Source organism: Meleagris gallopavo, chromosome 1 (genome assembly GCF_000146605.3).
Source record: "Meleagris gallopavo isolate NT-WF06-2002-E0010 breed Aviagen turkey brand Nicholas breeding stock chromosome 1, Turkey_5.1, whole genome shotgun sequence".
NCBI lineage: Eukaryota > Metazoa > Chordata > Aves > Galliformes > Phasianidae > Meleagris > Meleagris gallopavo.
This window is the reverse complement of record NC_015011.2, coordinates 183,341,073-183,363,842: the sequence shown is the minus strand read 5'-3', so window position 1 is coordinate 183,363,842 and position 22,770 is coordinate 183,341,073. Positions and strand designations below refer to the sequence as shown.

At 41.2% G+C, this 22,770-nt stretch overlaps 1 protein-coding gene across 1 annotated transcript in view; it reads right to left on the bottom strand.

The window, feature by feature from the left end:
* The window catches only part of RSF1 (remodeling and spacing factor 1), a 37,934-nt gene extending 29,499 nt beyond the window's left edge, over positions 1–8,435 (bottom strand). The window contains exons 1-5 of the mRNA XM_010706155.2: positions 8,396–8,435; positions 7,732–7,823; positions 3,506–3,598; positions 2,993–3,198; positions 924–1,078 (exon numbers count right to left, since the gene is read on the bottom strand). Coding sequence (XP_010704457.2) covers positions 924–1,078; positions 2,993–3,198; positions 3,506–3,598; positions 7,732–7,823; positions 8,396–8,435 — 586 coding nt within the window. The remainder of the gene's footprint in view (positions 1–923; positions 1,079–2,992; positions 3,199–3,505; positions 3,599–7,731; positions 7,824–8,395) is intronic.
* Positions 8,436–22,770: the final 14,335 nt, after the last annotated feature.

Genomic DNA, 22,770 nt, shown 5'->3' with positions numbered 1-22,770 from the left:
TGGCTCACGGCCAACCTGCTGTCCACCAGGACCCCTGGGTCCTTCTGTGTAGAGCTCCTCTCTGGTAGGTAACAGATTAATTACACAGATTTGAAGAAGCACACATTAACACATCGGAATCTTAAATCTTGTTTCTGATTGAGCAACTCCTCTCCTGTAGTTTAACCAAATGTTAAAGTTAGGTAGTAACCAGGGTAAAATTACTTGGGATAACAAGCTTTTAGCTTCTCATAACCTAAGAAAAATCTTGTAAGAAAATATTTCAGGCTGATACTAAGTAAAACCAATGCACAAACCACCAAGTCAGGCAAGATATTTAATATGTGCAATGACATGATAGTAAGGAAGGAAAATGGGTTCTTTACTAGCAAAAATAACATGGTGGAGGCAGCTCACGACCACTTCATGTATAAATATTTTTGTATTTCAAATTGTTTCAACATTAGCTCATGCCTTCTTCAAGATTGTGAGGAGAAAGCCTGTATTTTTGATTCAAACTTAAAAGTAAAAATAAATAACATACACATATTTGTATTGACTTCAATCATGGCATTGCACAAAGTTTTTGTTTTTTTTCTTTTTGAAATTTTAATGTTAAAAGAACAGGAAAAGTTGGGCAACAGTTGGATACTCCACAAAAACGTACAATGACATATTTACAACACTATACAAAATGTACAGCATAAATAAAATTAATTGGAAAACAATTTATACATATCTCTCTTTTTATAAATAATTTGCATCTAAATATGCAACTAAAAAAAAAAAGTAATATTTATCAGTGTTCACTTGATTTACTATGAACAGAAATGGTCTTTTGTTTGTTTTAAAGAGTCCTAATCTAAAACAGTAACTTTTAATCAAGTTGAAAATTCTGACACCGCCACAGCACAACATTTAAAATGTGAGAAAAGGCAGAAAACCTTGTGTAGATGCTTCTTCACCCTTTTTGGTGTCTTCATCTTCTATACTTGGGCTTTCACGTGATGAATTCTCCTGCTGAGAATTGTTTTTCAGCAGGGCAGGATCAATTTGTGCTTTCAGGAGCTCAAGGGTCTCGGCAAGCTCATTTCGGTTTCTGGATGATGGAAGAAAAACATATTGTCTGATAAGCCACTTACTCGCTCACCCCAGAGGGATTCATTAAAAATAAACAAACACCATCTGTTTAAATGAACACTGCCCTGAAAACCTTATACACGAGCATAGTGAAATGCCCGTCCTACCAGAGTGGCTACAATTTTGCATTCAGAAATCTTCCAACTCATCCATACCACAATAAAATCACTTTGTTTTGAACGGCATTATCTATCCAGACTCAAGTCCTGTTGGTCTGGATCCAAGCTGCTACCATTTATTATTTTTTTATTTATCCTTTTTTTACCAGTTCTCATTGGCTTCTCTTTGCAATTTCTTCTTAATGTGTTTAGAAAACAATATAAAGATGTCCAGAGGGCTCTGGCTATTTGTGTATCTCTATGTGTTTGAACATCAGTGCATTTTAACTCCTTACACTGGATATCTAACTAGAAAAACCAAAACCTTAATAGATAATGAGTTTGAGTGTTGATTAAACAGGTTCTTTATTTTCAAAACAGACTAGAATTACAAGACTCTCACATTTCCTTTTCCAAAGTCAACATTCAACAACTAGATTCAAAGAAAAAAAAAGAAAAAAAAGGCTGGAAGTGCATCAAGCCTGACACACAGAATTACACAGGTTTAAAAGGATTTCAGAAGTCATCATGCATTACTGTGTTTTTCTGCAGTGTCAGAACTTGCCCAGAGGAAGTCCCATTTCCTCTGCTTTTGGCATTGATCCCTGGAGTCCAGAATGTAGGAAAATGATAAATGCTGTTCAGCAATTGGTTGGCTTGTTTAGATGCATTTCCTTTATTCACCCACAACAGCTGTCTCAATTTCAATGGTGGTAAGGCTTATCACTTTACGGCCCATTGACAGTGGTTTAAAACATTCTGTATGCTAACCTGGTTACTAAGCTTTGGATATTTAAGTAAGCTATACAAATTAAATTTATATTTATTTATAATCATAAAAATTAAAAAATATATTGAAATTATGGAAATTAAAACGTACAAACAGAAAAATAAAAATAATATACATTACTCCTTAAGATCTATTCTTACATCTCTGTGTATTAATTTAGTCAGAGTTGATGCTGCTGGGCCCACTTTAAAATCCTCTTGCAATTAATTAGTCAAAAGAAAAATAAGTTTACATGGAGATGAACTAAAAACAGACAACTGCTAGATAAAAAAAATATGTATATATGTAGAACTAATTATTTTCCTATTAATGTTCATGCATCCTGTGCATAAAGAGGGATACAACAAAGTATGTAACCAAAATCACAAAAATCCATAAGTCTGAGGCTAAAATATCACTAAAATATTATCAGACCAAATATGAAGCAACAGAGACCCAGGGGCACTGAGTCATGCACATGTCGCTCTGTATCACCATCATGTACCTCAACTTCAGTTATCTATGAGCTGAATTCTGCTCAGGAAGGGCTCTGTACCCGTTCGGATGGTCAGCAATGCTTTTAGTTCCATGAAGTTCAAATTGCAACGTAATCTACATAAGAACAAAACTGTCCTCTTGTAACTGTCTTCTTAGGACAGAAGCTAAAGAAGGAACAGTTCCCCTCCATCTCCAAAGGGAAAAAGCATGTCAGGTGGCAACATGGAAGCACTGTCCTCAAAAGAATTTTCTCTCGGTATCCTTTCCATATATCCTTTGTAGCTTAATTGAGCATAGAAGTCATTAGCTATTATGTACAAATCTGAGATATTTCTGGACTATTTTTTCATTAAATCACACATTTGCAGGCAGAAAATCTCACTGTAGGACAACTGTGAGAAATGGAGATTGAGTGAAATGAATTTCCGAACACCAGTCACACACAGCCACAAGAATCCCACCCTACAGAACATTGGGAAAAAAAGGGACAAAAAAAAAAAAAGAATACCTAACAATGCACTTCCATGTGGATCCATCCTGGTCATCCTGTTCTTCTATGTACATCCTGACATTATGCTCCTGATCCAGCTGATACCAATACATCAGTCCATCCTTGTCTCGCCCAATAGGCTGAAGGCGCATGGCATCGGCATCCTCCTCATTAATTATATTTTTGAACTTCAGATTGTCATCAAATTGACATTCACAGAGATACTGAAAAAATTGAGAAAGTGGAAAGAATGTTAAAACATAAAAACATAAAGAGAAATAATACGTGGAAGTACGAGTAAGAAAAGTAAGCACGTAAAGCATGACGTTGTTTGCTTTGTCCCACTACACTACAACTGTCCCACTACAAAGAACAACACTCCTGCTCCAAGATCAGCTCCAGATTTAATACATCCAGGTATGGTCAGCCAAGTGAAATTTGCAAGATGCTTCAGTGAGTGAGAAAGTCCAATCTCTAAGATATTCAAGCGAGTAAGGAAAAAGACAATTAGAAACTTAGTTGAATGCATACCTTCAGAATCCCCAGTTTGCATTCGACACTCATTTCTAGGTATCCTTTTTTTTCCATCTCCCAAGCCCAAGTGCTGTTGAATTCTTGGCATATCTGTCACAAAGAAAACAATGAGATTAGTAGGGTTAGTGAATAAAAGTAACTTTAAACTTTTATGTTAATAGCACCTCACTGCACTAAAATTATACGTGATGCTGTCAGGATTCTAAGTCAAAAAATCTTGAACAAAAAAAAATAAAACTAGGATAGGTCAGAAAGCACTGGCAAAACTCCATGGAAGAATATATCACTAAGACCCTGATACCAGCTGCTTTAAAACTCTTACATTTGGCAGCACAGCTCTGATCTGTGAAGTTATTTTCATCTTTGCTATGCAAAAACTTCCATTTTTCTGTATATTTAGAAAATAAATTCTCTTGAGTAGATGTGATTTCTTAGCATATCTTTACAGCACTTAGCACATCAGTTGCTGAGCCCCCCTGGGATCCTCCTGTCCTACAACTGTACTGCAGATAAATGAGACTTACACTCTGTGTTGTGGAATTATTGGGCATAATAGCTTGGCCCTCGAGTCATTTGATAAATATTTTAAAATATTTTAAGTGCAGCCAGCCTCAATTTACTAAAAGCAAATAAGTTCAATGCATTCAAGAGGAAAAAAGCAAAGAACATGAAAAAAGCAGCAAGAAAGGACGAAGACTGAATCACAGGAACCTCCAATAAGAGCAGTGCAGAAGGAATTCCCTCTCCTCCCTGAAGGAGTCAAATGTGCTTAAAAGAACTCATGGAAAGGCAAAACACAGCAGGAGCTCTCAGTCAAAGCTGCAGCACTGAGAACTCCAACCTGTTGAGGTGGGAATACCCATCAGAAGGAGGCAGGAGTTTAGCACAGCCACATCTCCAGTTAAGAATATTTTGAAGTGCCACCCCTGAATCACAGCTATCCAAATCAGCACATCCTCTGCACTCCAGTCCACAAGGAGCCTAATCTCTGCCGAGCAAACTCAATCAGAACTCAATAGTCTCCCACTCACCGAATTATCAAATGCATGATGTTATCACTAAGCTACTGAACAACTTGGAAATCACATATGAAAGCAGCTTTCTCTGGAAACAGAAGGAAAAATGACACTAAATTTCCCCACTAAATGTACTGTACAACTCAGTGTGGGCTACAACCAAAAGAGGTGTTCTCCCTTCTCCGTCCCCACGGCCACGCTACCCCCAGTACTGACACGAGTTCTTTACTGGCCTAAGTGTAAGCTAGTTAAGGCAGGTAAAATAGCAGAAAGCTACTTCTTTTTGTTACGAAGAGCTGCTTTTCTGTTGGCTCTGTTGCCTAAACTGGCTCACTCTGAGGTCAGGTAAGCTTCAAGAGCACCAAGAAAGGGAAACGTGGGACCATGCTTGTTGGCATCAGCTTGCAATTAGATTGGCTCAGCCACACCATAAATCAGACTCTGACTCTGTAACCTATGGGAGTGGTGAAGACGTGCTCCGATAACAAGGAATTCTGCTGAGGAGCAGTTTTTCCTAATGTGAGGCTAAGGCATTAACACAAGTTTTCCTCTGGCACAAAGCTCACGGCAAGAGAAGCAATTGTTCCTCAAGCACTAAATGAGTTTAGTCTCCTTTCTTCTTTATTTTCAATTCTGGAACACAAAGAACTCTGAGCAACTGTACATCAAACCCCTGCTCAGGGCAGGTGCCAGTCACTGCTCATTGCTTGCTCATTAAGTATGAAAGCAATAATGAGAAGTTTCATGTGCTTCAGAAGTGTATGACTGTCAAAGCAACAACTCAAGAGACATAAGAGCTGATGAAGCATCTGTTCAGACTGAAATGACTACATTTTGACAATCAAAAACCAGATGATCACGCTTTCTACTGACAAGGACTGTCACAGCCCTGAACTATAGATCCCACTGACATGGGCCCTGTCTCAATATCAGTCTCTGACTTCACAGAAGGGACTTTTGACACCAAACAAAAACCTGCTGCTCATGGGAACAGCTGCTTTCTCCACACTGAAGAGCAGTCAGTAGCTCCCTACCCTGCGAAAAAGATGTCAGGACGTCTCTCAAACATTTTGAAAGCAGCTACAGCAGCATCCAACACTTCCTATAAGCTCACCCCACGCTTTCACTTAAACCAGTGAAAAGAGGAAGGTGACAAACACAGCAGAGGAGTCTGCCTAGGTGGGACTACTGAGCCCTCAACTCTTAACAACTGGGGCAGAACGGTGTGGTCAGGGCTGCAGGTTTTGAATTCACCAGCCAGAGAAATTCTATCTGTACAAAAACACAAAATATGTTTGACAAGAGTCAGTGAAAGCATTCTGTTGGGAGACACAGCAGTCTGAATGAATTCAGTTACACGTTTCCCAAAGCAGCTAAGCTGGCCTGCTCCTCTCAGCTGTTAAAACATGCAGGACAAACCCTTTCTTCACTTCACTCATACACAACCATGTAGGTGCTTCATGCTGGAGAAATTCAGACCCTGAAGCCCTACAGCCATTTGCTTCCAAAAAGAACAGTGTGTAGGCTAGTGTAGGCTGGTTCACCACCAGGACATACAAGGGAAAAAGCTCTCAACTGCAGTGTTCACTTCCTAGTTAAGAACACTGCAGATATCTCCCAAGAACACTCTCAATGGTTCCACATGCTTTCCTTTTTTCCTGGCTTTTGGGACATTTCCCAGAGCTCTTCCTTGTTTTTCTAAACTAATTATACCCTTTTGAAATGGGGGCAATATTAGCATACCTCTCTCATTAGTTATATTCAAATTCCTTTGTTCTTGAGATTCCTTTCAACCACTGGCTAGAATAAGTATCAAGTTAAATGAAGTAGAAGTTATTGGTGCTTGCTAGGTCTTAACAGGGGCAGGTGGAAAGGTTTCCTCAGCACTCTCCCTCCATGCTGAAGGAAGATTTTCCAGACTATTTCCTCATGCACTTGTTTTCTCCCTGTTTTCTGCTTACCATACAACTGCTTCAGAGGGATTTATATGCCCCCTTCTCAGGGTTAGTTTCCACAGCTTGCTGGAATGGCTTTTGGGTATGTTAATGGATTTAATACAATGCAGTAATCACAGTACTTTGCAATACATGAACATGTAGAAGGTGCATACATCACATTATTAGCTCAAAACAGCATCATAAATGCTTTACAGCTGGTAAAGAGGTCAGATCTCACCTTGGGCCCTTCAGCAGGCTATTTCTTGACACAGCCCTGGTGGTCTCACACACCTCATTATTTTAAGACTATTTTACACAAACCTCAAGGCAAATTCCTACCCCAGTAAATTTGATAGATAGCACTAAGAGGGCCAAACTGTGACTGGATCTGCTAACATCATTATTTGTTTTGCTGCTATCACCACAATGCTGTATATATTCTAGGAAAGATGCAATCATGGTTGTGCAGACAATACTGAGGCCAGGTTGGATGGGATCCTGGGGAACCTGACCTAATGCTGGCAACACCGCTCATGGCAGCAGGGTTGGAACCAGATAATCTCAGAGGTCTCTTCCATCCCAACCCATTCAGTGATTCTGTGATGACTCTAAAACTACATTTTGGCACGTGGAATAAGGTATCCAAATAAGGCATTGTCTGTTTTTATTTTCTGAAGCAGTGTATGTTGTTTGAAATAAAAACTATTCGCACATAAGGTAGCAACAAAGGCACAGCCATATCTAATATCCAAGACAGAATTAGGTAAAACAATGGGATGTTCTATTTTTACTGATGTTATACTGATTTTATCTTAGCTGTACCATTGTGAGCATGCTGATCTAAATCACTGCAATGTTCTCATTTAATATTAGCACACGGTACAAGAGCTCTGTATGGTTACTCTCAACCAACTTATTTTAAAATGAACAGTTACCATGTTAATTTCTCTGCTCAATGTAGTCTGTTTGCAGGCTACTAAATCTGCTTCTATACTGAAAGTCTTAATGCTCAGAAAGTTTGTTTCTAGCAAACATGGTGTACACTCTTATACATGCAGGAGATAATGTTTATTTTTAGAGATTTTTGTACAAGTCTAGGCAGCCTGAAAGTTAAGCTGGGATCTTATGCAACTGAAGTCTGGGCACGCACATCGGTGTTGGCCACAGCAGAGCCCAAGGCTCACTATAATTCATACCAGGGATTGCTGACACAACAGCTCATCATAAGCATATTCCAGCAGTGCAGAATAATACAACATGCATATTGTACCTTGATCAAATATTTTTCCCATCTGTCTGCTGTGACAGACTTCCCAATCTTTCTCATCAGTTTCAAGTGAAGCTCCACCAATTCTTTTGGAACTGCAGCATTGAGAGAGAGAAAAAAAAAAAAAAAACAAGTTATGAAGCCTGGTGCAAATACACTTCAATGCTAAACACTGATAACACTGTGAAAAACAGAAATTTTAATAAAACATAGTAACTTCAAGTCTGCTAAGAGCAGCTCTGTAACTCTCAGGCACAGGAATGGGCTGCCCAGGGAGGTGGTGGAGTCACCGAGCCTGAAGGTGTTCAAGGAACATTTGGAGGTTGTGTTTTGGGATATGGCTTAGCGAGAACTATTGGTGGTTGGTTGGACTGGATGATCTTGTAGGTCTTTTCCAACCTTGGTGATTCTGTTATTCTGTGATAAAATAACAACAGCAGGATGAAAGTAGCTCTTTTTGTTTAGATTTACATCTACAATGATAACTGCCCTTCCTGTGTTGAGCCAGGAAGGCTCCAACCAACAATCACTGTCCTCCATTGAACCAGGAATTACACCCCAATGACAAATATCCCAAACTCTTGGCAGTGTTAACCTAAAAACTGCACAGGACCCATGTCAGTCAAACATCTACGGACACAACACCTCCTGACTGCCAGCAGCACACCTGCAGCTGCCTCCAGAAATCCAGAAGTTGTCTGTGCCATGCCTGGAATATCGCTGAATCCCAACTATTTTTGGCTGGGTGCAAGCTACGGGAGAAATGTTCTAGAAACTCTATCCTCATGGATACAACCTTGCTATCTATTTAAACTCTTTTGTGCTGGACGGACCGAGAGATGAACCCAAGATTTGAAGGGTGAGGGATGGAGGCCAGAAGTGCTGTTGAGCACAGCTGCATGAGTGCAGGCACAAAATCAATGTTTCCCACCTGAATTATAGCTTACTGCACACTTCTCAACCACAGCTTCGACACCTCGCCTCACATCCGTGATTTGTAAATCAATCTGGCACCACCAAGTGGCAAATGTGCAGAACATCAATTTTATCAGTGGGAAACTTTTCTAACTTGAGAAAAAAAATAGGTGAATGATAATTATGAAAGCAACTACACACGCCCAATGGAGAGAGCTGTCTCACAGTCTGTTGAGAAGAGCTTAAAGAAGTGAAATTTTTACTCCTTTCTTTTAGATGCTGTTTGCACACCCCTTTATTTTCTGAAAGCATTTTCGTTCAGCTCTACACATGCATCTAAAAAGCTGAATTAAGAACTCTTATGATCGTTACTTATGTTCTTCTGCTCATTCAGTAGTATTCTTTGACACATGATAAATAGCTGAGACATGAAACACCTTCATTCTAAAGCAGACGTTACTGAGATACTTCTTCTTCTCCTGGTCTATTCAATGTTTGAGTCTCTTTGTGAATCCTTCCATTATTTGACTTGATTTCACCTCACTGGTGCCTATCTTTCAAATGTCTGTTTTCAGGTGAGTGTGAGTTGGTAAAACATCAGTTTGTTTAAGATGCTTGCTTTATTTCAGAAGATCATCGCTGCTGGTTTGCAGCCAGCAAGTTAATACACAACCACAGTTCCCATTAAATACAGAAAGAATCAGCTCGGTAGCCATAAAGAGAACTCCTTTAAACCTAAGCAATTCTCAGGCAACAACTCCAGGCCAGTCCAGACATCTTCTCTTTCACTCAGTTACTATTGTTTCCATTACCACCGCATATTGAAGAAACTTCATACATCTCCTCCTTGATTCTCCCCAAAATTGGTGCATTTTACAACTTTCAACCACCACATATCTTAAAAAGAATGAGATCAAAAGGTCTTAACCCCAATGGATGCTGAGCACTTGGCACCAACAAAATTAAGCCCAAAGCACTTTATACACATGAGCAATTCTATCAAAGGCAACTCATACAATTAAACCTCAGCTTGTGTTTGTGTAACGTGGAACTGAGCCAGAATATTCAAAACCTTGCTGGATCAAAGCTTCTGTTCTGCTTTTTTTTTCCTTCTTCTTTTCTTCTTTTTAATCAAATCTCTCTTCATAGGTACATATTGATTGGAATCCTGGCTGAAGGAAGCACGACTGATTTGTTCTGAATAATCAAATTCCCAGTCACCAGAAAGTCTTTGCCTTAGAAGAAATGGGAAATTCAGACCCTGGAAAGTAATTTGGTACATTCATCCTTGGGCAGCACCCAGGGATGTGGCAGCACCTACTGACACCTCATTTCTTTCCCAAGGTTTTAGCATTTCAGGTCCTGCACTTCTGGGATCTTGGTGATGTACTAACACAGTTACTTTCACAAAGAAACTTCACAGCATTTTGAACCCTTTCTACATTTATTTATCATCACTTTTGTTTTTTTAATGCACTGTAACTGTCTTCATGGAGAGAGGGGGTGTTAGGAAGGCTGAAGAGTGATGGAAGATCCATCCTTAGGCAAGAGCACCCAGTTGGAAACAAGGGGAAGTGCACCAGCAAACCAGACCATCTCAGCAACTGGACCTGCATAACTTTCAACTTGCTTGCTTCTGCTTAGAAGATGAAGTTCCATGAAGAGAGACATTGATAAGGATCATTTTTACAATACTCCTCTGATCCTACTTGGAATAGATTCAAAATAATGAAGGTAAGATGCAATTACTCCTGGGTAATCACTCATTCGCTTTTCTTAAGTTTCACATAAGGAAGGAAAAATTCATGCAATCTTCCTTGAATAACAGTCATTTTTGGTAAAGCTATTGCCAAAATAGTGTGACGATATACACCAAAATGTGAACGACATACCCAAATGTTCAAAAAGCACTGGTTTCTCTGCAAAGCAATATAGTAGCTCTCTAAAACCATGAGGCCCAATGAGATAGAGTATATTTCAGTGGTAGAGAAGACTTCAGGACTCCATGTGCAAGGCTAACAAAAAACTGACTGTGCTATTTTAAAAGAAAAAATGCCTCTTTTAGGAAAACTAGTAAAATTAAGCCATGGCCATCTGCTAGATTTTCAAAAATATAGATTTATCATGGGAAGAAGAAATGAGTCAGAAAGAATGAGTCATTGGGTATAGAATTTTTGGGCTTCTGGTGCAGTTCAGGCAATTCTGTCAAGTCCTGCACTTTCCTGGAAGGCATGCTCCTATCTGGGCATCAACAAACATCTTCTGAACATCATCCATCCCAGCATTTCAGGGAGCGTTCCCTCCATCAATTATTGCTAATAAATTTGGAAAAGACAAAAAAAAACCTCAATGGAGGAGAAGAAATAGGAACACAGGGAAGACCTGTCACCTGCTTAGAAAAGCCTTAGCTTCTGCACCAGCAAAGAGCTGGCTGTGGCTACCCATCAACACCTCCCCACACAACCAGAACCTCACCTGACCTCCTGTCATTTTCCCTGCCAAAATTAACCCACTCCTAGCTGAATGAAACCAGAAATAATGGAGGAAAACAGAAAAAGCAGCACAAGGCCCTGGGGCTGGAGGAAAGATGATTACAAATAAGGACCCTTGTATCAGAGCAGATCTACAACACAGTGAGGAGGATGGGAATAATGGTGCACTCAGAGCCCCTAGCTCTGAATTCAGTTGCAAAGCCTGTGCCCCTGTCTTCCTCCAAGGAGGAAAGGAAAAGCACAAGGAACCCCTGCACTCAGGGAGTAGGGGGAAGGGAGCAAGAAGCAACATTTTGGGATGCAAACGCAGCTGGCAGTTTGCATGCTTTGCAAATACAAACAGGTCCTCCCAGTTATACTAGTAAACCCTTTTACTATGCTAACTTGCTGTGGTATGCAAAAGAAAAAAAAGTGAATCCAAAGATAAACTGGGCAGGTATTTCCATTAACAGATTGCACCTTTCTGTCTTTCTCTTTTGACTGATTTCAAATGACACAACCGCTGTGACCTCAGCACGGTAGGACTTCACTGTCAAATAAAACCATGCCAAGCATGCGGGTAGTTGAGATCAATGGAATATCTCCCACCTCTTCTTCTACTAGCTCACCACATTCAATTATATAAAACTGATATGTGTTATCTACTAGCACCCTATGTTAGCATTTTAATGGCAAGCAAATATCAGACAACTACCATCTTGAAGGCTGAGCAGTTCTATGATTCTGTGATGTTCCAATCTCCTCCAATGCCAGCTGGAGGGATCAGGACCAGGGCACCCAAAGAGACAAGTGACAACATTTCAAACAACTTCAGTATTTTCTATTTTTGTGTGCACAAATCTGAAGGCCCATGAGCAGTTTGAGGTGGCAAGCACCACGACATCTATGTTAGTTGCAAGCAAAGATAAGTTCTCTGTTGGATTGGTTGGAATGGTTGGATATTAGGAAAAAAATATTCTCAGAAAGAGTGGTGATGCATTGGAAAGGCTGCCCAGGGAGCTGGGGGAGTCACTGTTCCTGGAGGTGTTCAAGAAAAGGGTAAATGTGGACATGGACTGAGGGCTATGGCTGGTGGGCATGATGGAGATGGATTGAACAGTTGAACTAGATGATCTCAGTGGTCTTTTCCAACCTTAAGGATCCTAGGATTCTATGGGAAGTGAAATACTGAGGAGAAAAAAAGGGGCTAGGATCTTCAGCAGCAGCACTGGTTTATGCCAACATAAATATTCCCCCTAGGAACTACCTCACTTGTTTCTTACCCCAACTGTTAGAAGAAGCACACAAGATCCCTGCAGTTGGGATGTGTAATTAAAAACTTCATGGATGAGACAGAAAAATGATGATCTTGTCATGAATGTGCTATGCTAAGTATCTGAAAGCACAGAAAACATCTAGAGTGAACCAGGCAAGGAGTTACAGTGAACATCTAAAAAATGGCTAATGATAATGGGATTTATGGAGAACATTGTGAGCTCCACTCATGTGCTCATTCAAGCCTGGCATAAAAAAGAAATTGATGTATTTGATGCCTATATCATTTCCTAAGATAAACAAAGTAGTTTCGGTTCCAAAGGACAACCTAAATATCTTATCCTCCAGTTGATTCACTTGATGAGTATTTCCATCCTACCTCCAAGCTGTGTGCCCATTAAAAAAAGAGAGATGCAGGAAAGGGGGGAAAACGTACTCCATCTTCCTAGTGAGAGCAAAAGAGCAATCAAACAAGCTGTAATTAAACAGAAAATCCAAACAGAAAGAACAAGTCACCAAGCAGGTTTTTTTTATATCCTGTTCCTAGAAAGATTTTGGCAGGAATGAACAACAAACAAACCACGCTCACATTTAAATGACACTGCTATCCTAGCAAAGCCCTTTGAAATGCGGATGCTCAGCAGTTAGATCATTTCAGACACAGCAAGTACCTTTCTATCTCTATTCTGTACAAACACCCATTGGAGAAGTCTCTGCTTCCCTGGGCTATGCAGACTATGTGCCATTCTGACACCTGCTGACTCCCACCCACCCCAGGACAGCCCAGGTCCCAGGACACACTGTCTCTTTCACCACCACGCACAGCTGAATCACAACCCACAGGGACAGTGCTCTGAACGGACCCAAAAGCCTTTCCCGCTCCCAAGATCTTCGACTAAGCTGTGTCACCAGCCTACAAGGCCTTGCTGTCACAGCCAACCAGGTTATGACCTTAAAATTCAGCTCTACTTTTAGCGATGAGATTATTTTCAAATATTTAGAATTTATGACCCATTTGCCCAATTTGTTACTAAGCACCTTCCCCTCCCATGTTTTTCTTCCTATCCTCTCCAACTGCCTGCAAATCAATCTCTTGTGCTCCCTAATGCCCACAATACCATCGGTCACGCATCAGAAGACACATAACTCTGGAAGCTGAAGAAGTGGACTCAGTACTCAGCCACGAGCTGGAACTATCAGAGAACAGAGGATTAAGGAAGAAAAGCACATTGCACTACACAGAGAAAATGAAATGGAGATAGAAAAAGAAGAAAGGAAAATGACTTTGAAAACAACACAAGAGAAAATAGCACACCGTTTATTTTAGAAACTGGAAATTGCCCAGGAGAGGAAAGACAACAAATAAAAGCCCTGCTTACTGTCTCAAAAAAATGTACTGAATCAAAAATGGGCCCAAGCCCACACACTGGATACGGGAAGAGAGAATAAGAAAAATGAGACTGTGGCAGCAGCGTGCATGCAAGCTGACCACAAGGAAACACAGGTACTGAAAGCAAATGGAAACTGTAACAAATTGCTGTTGTTCAATGGGGAATCGCTTCCAATGACCACCTTGTGCACTTGAGCAAGTCAAGTGGTCTTGATTTGAAATAACTGATCGTTAATTCATGCACAGGCAAAAACTTGACTCTCTGAAGCTGCTGGGAGCACAGCCTGTAAATGTGAAGACATGGCAAAACAAGCAACTTTTATTCTGGCTAGTGAAAATCAGCAGGTAAGGGCCTCTCTGGGAGGATATTCCCTGCTGAGGCACCTGGGTCTCCATTGTAAGAGTAGTAACTATCCAAGACTTTCAGACCATGAACAAAAAAATCTCTTTGTTTCCTTACCACTCGATACTTCTATAATAAAGAGAATCCATGATAAATGTGAAAGGAAAAAGACTGTTGTGCACAAGAACCACAAGGAACCAGCCACGTAAGGGCAGCGGATCTGGCCTCAAACCAACTGATAAAGAAGTGGGTGTGAATCCTGGTGGGAGATGTCACAGAGTGCTGAGCTACTTTGGGTCAACCCATAGACAGCACATGGACAAAAGGACACTCCTAGAGAGTCAGCTCATCATATAGCAGGCATCTGACATCAGCCAGAGGGGCTGCGCTCAATAAATGTGGGGAGGTTCATTCTGTTGGCATCAGGCAACCAATGCATGTAAGGTCTTGGGGGCTACAAGAGCCTTAAAGCTAATGAGGTGGATTAGTCTCAGTCAACTAAACTCTTACACTCCCCTTCAGACACTGAATTATCACTGCAAATGCGGTCTTAGTTCATGAGATTTACCTGTGCACAGAAATTTCTGCTAGACAAAAATCAATTCTCTAAGCATGGCAGCATTTAACTTTCAGAATAAGCTCATACAGCCTGTTATATTAAATGGAATTGTAGTATTCTCAGCGCAGGGAAGAAAATCAGGATGAAAGACATGAACAGAAAACTGTATATTCAGTAGCTGAGAAGCCTCTGGTTTTGTTTTAGAGTCCCCTTTATGCACATGACAAATGTAACAAGTTTATGTACATACTGTTAGAGAATAAGTTGAATGCAAGTCATCTTTTAGTTCATTATAAGAAAACAAGAACAAATTTAAATGGTTTTTAAATCTGGACTTTGTTTAGTTATTAGAAATATCTGTCTGGTGGCAGTTCTGCTAAATTTCTCAGGTATTGGCTGATAGTTTTCTTCATCATTAACAGAAGGATGCTGATTGCACTAAAATCCAACCTTTGCAAACACCTCTCACCTGAACAGCAAGGCAACATTAAGAGATGCAGAGCAGGCTGAATAAAACCACTTTTCTACATCAAGTTTCATGGCCCAGGTTATGTCACCACTCCTCAGTCTTCAGTGAAAAACACAGAAAACGTTTGGAATGTTTTAGTTTGTTTTTCCATATATCAGACGAGTTCTACCAGACAGCTACTTCTGTCCTTTTGGGGGTTCAGAATGGAGGTGTTCAAGAACCATGTGGATGTGGCACTGAGGGATGTGGTAGGTGGGCAGGGGCTGATCATTGGACTAGATGACCTTCGAGGTCCTGGCAAGCCCACTGATTTTATGATTTAGAAAGGCAAGTATTTTCTCTTGTCATTGTTGACCTCACCTGTATTTATAAGAGTATTTATATGCTGGGATTCACCTTTGGGCTTAATTTTTTCTGTATTGCACTTTCTATCAAGTCTTGTAGTTAATTAGAAAACTTGCACCATCTCATCCTTCAATTACACAGCAACTTTACAGAGATAATGTTTCTTGGCAGTTTCAACTCTTTGACAAGGTAGATTATAGCAGGACAAGGGAAAACGGTTTGAAGTTGAAGCAGGGAAGATTGAGGTTGGATGTCAGGGGGAAGTTCTGTACAGAGAGTGGTGAGGTGCTGGAACAGCTGCCCAGAGAGGCTGCGGATGCCCCATCCATCCCTGGAGGTGTTCAAGGCCAGATTGGATGGGGCCATGGGCAGCCTGGTCTGGTATTAAATGGGGAGGTTGGCAGCCCTGCCTGATTCTGTGACTGTCAAATATTGCAGATACCACTTCTGGCAAACTCAGGTGCCGTGAATTTATGATGAATACATATGATGAATTTATATAGAAAAGGGAGGACTGTGACTAAGCATTTGGTATTTTACAAACAGTAGCATTATGTGAGACTTCTTTAAGGATCTGCAGAAGCAAAACATGAGGGTGAGACCAAGGCAAGTCATCCTGCTGCACAGAGCACACTTCCCTGTCAGCTGGCAGGGAGCAACTGCACATTTGTTCTGCTCTAAGGTAATGTCAGCTCCTGACTTTATCAGCAGTTCAATTGAAAATTTCTAACGTTTTACAGAAACACAGAGATCCAGAAAAAGATGCGGCACATGTTGGAGGTTTGGGCAAAACACTTACAGAAGTGCAATGTTTGCAGCAGCTGACAAGGAAGGCAGCCATACAGCCGGATGAAAGTCATTCTGAAGATGAAATCACAAGCATAACATTTTATGAGTTTTATCCAATTAACACAGAATTTGAGGCTTTTTTAACAATTCTTTCACAGCTAGTAGCAACTTTTCTCCATTATTTCTTAGGAAACCTAGGGAGCAAGTGAGAACAGAAATGTTTAGAAGTAAAACTGAGATAATTGCCTGACAAAGTGCTAGTAGTAAATAGAAAACAGGTGCAGGGTTTGACCAACTTTCTTAAGCTTAGGTCTAAAGAAAATACAATTTTTCAGACATACAGAACAAGCAAACTGTACGTGAGCTGCTAACTGAATCCCAGACAAAGTGAGAATTCACAGAAGGTTCGATCCTTGAAACATAAAGATGTGAAGTCAGAACTTCTGCAGGCAAACTCAAGTTTTCACTTGCTAATAACATTAAAATATCTACCCCGATAATGTAATTAATTGCAAGGAGCAGTTATAAGTTTGGGGCTTTTGCAGCTTCACGCAGGACTGCCAGCTTTGGGGTCAGTGTTATCCCCCATCCACTCAGGCAGACTTGAAGCTACAAAGCTAGAAGGAAAGATGGTTACACCCTGAAGGGATACTGGGTTTCATTCTAATATGCTGCCATTACTCAGAAGTCAGGTTTGAGATACAAAGCCATAACACAGCCAAGCACACAGAGACACTATCAGGAACTGGGAAGAGCTGAGCAGGCTGTGCTGCAGCTCCAAGGAAGGTGCTGCAGTTTAACAGTCTCCCTAAATCTTTCCCTCCTACACAGGCAGATAGCAAGGGGAACAAACCCTGGCAGTGGAAGCTGTGTTTACACACAGCACTTGGAAAAGAGAATGATGAAACACATCAGAGCCACAGTGAACACAACCCAGGTCTTGGGCAGTGACCACCATCTGCTGCTTCAGAATGTGGGCAAAGAAACCTCAAAGCACAAGGCTGAGAATGCCTACCCCCAGGCACCTTTAAATACTCCTTTTAGACAATGCTTGGTTTAACTTAGAAGCAAGAAACTTCACATTCTTGCTTTATTTTTCAATATTTTTACTACAACTTATTATCTCAGCACAGAATCACAGAATGACCAGGGTTGGAAGGGACCTCAAGGACCATGAAGCTCCAACCCTCCTACCACATGCAGAGCCACCAACCTCCACATTTAGTAGCAGACCAGGCTGCCCAGGGCCCCATACAATCTGGCCTTGAACACCTTTAGGGATGGGGCATCCGCAGCCTCTCTGGGCAGCTGTTCCAGCACCTCACCACTCTGTCTGTACAGAACTTCCCCCTGACATCCAATATGCACCTAAATCTTGTTTGCTCTGGCCTCAGTAATAACTTGCAACAATCAATTGCAATTATGCCACATGTGAAAGATATTTCAATTTTAATCACCTTTAAATTTTATTCAATACTCCACTTTGCTGTTCTATAAGGCCAGAACAACACCAATCTCTGGGAGCCATAGCACACATCTCTGAAGCCATCAGCATCCACTCATCTCATCTCCTTCTGTTTTCTTAGCAAGTACGGTTAAGTACCCATGCAATAGAAAATAATAATGATAAAAATATTAAATTCCTCTTTACTTCCTCTTTAGTTCTACCACAACAAGAACTCCCTTTTCTCCAGCCTGCTTCCTGTTGGTTAATTAGTTTGTGCTTGGGCGATTACCACTTTCAGTGCTGACACATGTTCAGTGCTTGTTGGCTACAAGGGCTGAGTGCCCCACCATGCCTCTTCCTCTGCCAGGGAGGGTTATGAGCAGAGTGGAGGAAGCAGAGACCGCTGGCAACATCAGTGTGCATTACCACGTCAGGCTGCAAACTGCGTGGGCAAACTGTACGCTCCATGGCTCACCTGATTCCTCCTGCCACAAGGAATCACATCAAGGATGGGCATGATAGTTCCTATTTTGGACACATCAGGTAAAGTTGCAGCAGAACACATGTCAACCAGTGACCTCCTTGAAAGACTTTCTGCATATATACCTAAGTATTCCATCAGCTGTAACCCGTATATCCATGCTTAAAAGAAGTCAGAAAAAAAAGAGTATATCATCTTTTTCTCTGGAGAAAAACTAACGTAACATCAGAAGTATGAAACCACAACTTCATAAAGCTTATCAAAAACAGATGTAAAAGCTTCTTGTGTTTGATCCCCTCAATCTTTGTTAGGCTCCTTGCTAGTTGCTCTGTTTTTCACTTCTGCACTCTGATTTCGAGCCTTTATATTTTTACTAGTTGTATTTCTAAACTCTTGCAGAAAGCCAGACGACTATTTGAGCCTGGCAAAGCAGCCCGCTTTCATACTATTAGCATGTACATCATTTCCTAACACATCAGTTTTATCGTATTTCATCTTTATTGCCAGAAACGCAGCAGAACTAGAACGAGGATATCACAAATTAGCCTAATAATACATTATGCAAATAGGTTACTTAAGTTCTCAGCAGTGTCCTTATTTTAATTATTGTAGTTAACGATTTCAGACATCCGTTTCCCAGCCTGCTTTCTTTTTCTCTACGCCTTTTCTCTCTCCAAACCCACCTCAGATTTGCTAGCTTCCTTCTCACCACTGCCAGCTCCCACTACATCCTCCTGGGCTTTGTCAGGATTCGATTTCCACCCCTCAAACAGCTTCTGCTTGGCATCAAAACATCCCGCTCTGAAGCTTATCTTCACTTATCCTGCTTCCATTTTGGCAGACACGAATTCAGAGATCTCCTTTAGCTTTGCAAGCAGGCTGTTCCTAGGATACATTCACCATTTTTCCTCCTTGACTTCTGACCACTTTGGGGCTCACTTACCTCTTCCAAAAGCTATCTTCTACTGTGTCAATTTTTTCCTACCCACTGTAACCTTTCTGAATCAAAGCAGAACCAATGCTCTGAACCAATGCTACTGTGTCTCTGAGGGGTCAGCAGTTACCTGCAGAATGTCTTTAAAAATGTGTTTTAAAGGACGGTTTTGCCCCTTAGTGGCAGCTCCTCCAGCAATGGAGGAATATTTCCCCTGCCAGTTCCCTTCCAGCAAGACCTGCAGACAGCCCTGCTCTTCAGCCAGTGCAGGGGAAGCTTTCCAGATGAACACCCAACATACAGTCCTTCACCTTGGATGCTTCCTTGGGACGTGTTAACAACATCACATCACAAGCTCTGGGGCCAAACTAGGATTTTATACACTTCTACCATCCACAAATTCATACGGCTTTTGTGAACCATCGTCATTTTTCTCAGGAGGAAACCACTATAATCCTGGTAGTCATTAACACTAAAAGGCAACGAAGGTGCCCTGGCACTTCTGTTACCAGATAGCTGTAGATGAGCTAGAAAACAGCCAGGTGTACCAGAGGGACACAGAACTGAAGAGGAAATGAAGTGATTATTTGTGTCCAAGTTCCGTTTAATAACCAACTTCATTCAACACAGCACTGCTTCAGGACTTGGCCAACTAGGACTGACTGCAAGGTGAGACAAGTGGCACAGCCTAATACAATCAAAAGGCAAAATATTTTTTCTACAAGGTCCAACTGATCGCGTTGGAAAGAAATCTCACACTATGGTGCAGCTGCTGAAGCATAAAAATCTTTAGAAATGGGCCCTCCCTCGCTTTGAGAAACAGTTTGTTTTTTCCCCTGACTATTACAGGCCTCAACAAGGTCACAGTTTCTCCTGTACTTCTTTGAAATCTTCCAGCACCTGAGCTGTAAGAACTCTGTGTCACTCCTGGGGAAGAGAAATGACTGCATCAGGCTGATGGCAAACTGCAAATGGGAGACTGACAAATGCTACGGGCTACTAAGAAAACTTGTTAATGCCAACGTGTTTGTGGAGCTTTGTAGAACAACCAGAGCAAAGGAGAGTTCATTGATTGGGGAAGAAGAGTGGGGATGAAAGGAGAAAAAATGAAATTAAGTAGGCTGGAAAGAACATCACAGTGTTATCAACAGCCACAGACCCAGCTGTGTTCTACAGCTGAAACAAAACCTATGCTGTTTTTGCAAGGCTGGAAGGAAGCACAAAAATACACACTTCTATCCAGACTTTATTATTTATTTCCCAGCAATTTTATTATCTGGATCAAAATAGATAATTTTATTAAGCTCCAAAGCCACAGACACAGAGCTCTGTCCCACCACTGGCATCCAATTAGGGACTGGTCATAGCAGAGGGCAAGCACTGAGGAACACCACCAAGCCCACTTGTCCCTCTGGTGCACAGTCACAAAGTGCTGAGTAAGTCCAAACATCACAAACCAGAGGAATACAGCCATAGCTCACAAGTGCTGCAAGGTCCTAAAAAGATCTTCAGGTTGACTTGGATCCTTCCAGAGAACCCCAAGACAGCTAGCTTTGAGGAACCAGTGAGCACACTGCCCCAGTACTCTTTTTAGGACCATATGTATTCCTCTTCCCATCACTTCTTGCCAACTCGATGGCTCTGGTCCCTCCCTTGCATCACCAAAAGGAAACCTTGCTGTCCCTCCTGCCTTCTGCCTCCAGTGGGATATTACTACCAAGCCACAAAGCACTGAGACCTGCCAGGTACCCAGGCATATTTCTTCCTGGGAGCTGTCATCTATCAGACGCTGCAGAGCACGGGGACACCACAAATAGATATTCTGTTTTAATCTTCGTATCAACAACACCATGAAATTTCTAGAAGTTCCCCTGGGTTTCTCAGTTTAGCAGGGGCCATCAACAAGCTAATCTAAATGCAACCTTCAGAATAGGCTCAGAAGTGGGGGTGGTACCAGGCAGGGAGCACAAATATTGGCACACGGCTGACCGTTCTCACATTTTATAGTACTACCATGAACTAATCCCAGAGAAAAAAAATAAAGCCCTGTTCAAGTACACTGGGAAGGAAAAAAAGAAAAATAGATTTAAAAAATAAGAAGAGAAAAAAACCTCTGGGCTATAAGCTACCAGATGAAGGAAAAATACTTGAAAAAACTCTTACAGCTTTTGTCAATCTCTGCATTTGACCAGTGCCAAGGACACAAGACTGATGGATGGCTGATTCCATCTGGAAGGGTTTTCCTGATGCTGTCAAAACACATTCTGTAGCTGTTTTCCCACAACACACCCAACTGGGACCAGCAGCACCTACCTCTAACACACGATACAAAACAGGTGCCAAATATGATATGCTCTGAATTCTGTATTCCTGAAGATTAGGATGAAGTACAGTTTAGACTCCTTTAGCCACCTGGCTGTTTAGTAGCTCTCAGCATCTTCTGGCAGGAAAGAACCTTGTTGAAGCTTAAGTTTCCCAGTGGGGATACTATTTTGAATGTGCCAAAATAAGGCCAAGGACTTGGCAATACGTAACTCCTAGCTTCCATGTGATGGTGTCATTGAAAACTAGTTTGATGTTTGTGAAGCTCTTTGATGCAGATATCCGAAAGCAGAGCCCATGAGCTTCTTTCAGTAAACAATTTCACACCACTTGCATTCCTGAATCTCACACACTTGCTTAGAAGTAAGCAATCCTTGAGATTCTGTGGCTTAGGAGTACTATCGCCTTCTCTGAAAAGCTTTTCTCCAGCTCTGCACCATCTGAAGCGTGTCTGAATTGAACAAAGCCACCCACCAGAAGCACATCACCCTTCCTCAAGGGAGGCATAAAAACCTGAGCGAAGTCCTGGTAGGGCTGAGTTTTAGCAGGGGGACTCTGGTGTTCTGTCAGGGCAGAAATCCGTGCTCTGAGTTCCTTTTCTTCATTCAGTGTGGTATTTTGTGATTTTCTTCCCACGAGCAGTGTTACTGACAGAAACTGGACCTGCTCATTTACCCACAAGTACTGCGTTTGTCCATCTTCCATACAGGATCTGAAGAAACGTGGAGCCCAGCTGGAACTCACAGTGGTGTTCCCAGCCCAAGTTCCAGGTGAGATGACACACCAGATGAATCTACAATAATGACAGGAAGTCTTGCCATGGAAAACTAGCAAAATAGGAATAGTTAGAACAGAGATAGGCATCCATACTCTGTCATGAAGCAATTAATTCCAAGATAAACTTAATTCATAAAGGAAGAAATTAAAAGCGCATGCTGGTAAGACACACTGATCTTAAAGTCACACTAATGACCAAAATGACTGAAATGTAGACAAGAAAAGTTTATTATATAATACGGAGAACAATTATTTTTGGTTCCTACTGCCTCCAAATGTAGCCCTGACAGGTGGATTAATGGCTTTGACACTGTTTAAAGTTTGGTTCAGTCCCTCAGAACAGCAGCCATCTACTTCATATATATATATTTATATATGCATACAAGTTTGACCTGTGTTTAGGTGATAGCTAACTGATTTAAAACAGCAGTTACATGTATCTTATTGTGCCCTGTGTGAATAATACAAGCAGAGCCCCACAAAGCTGATAAGAGTAACTTCTGACTACCTGACAGATCCTCACAG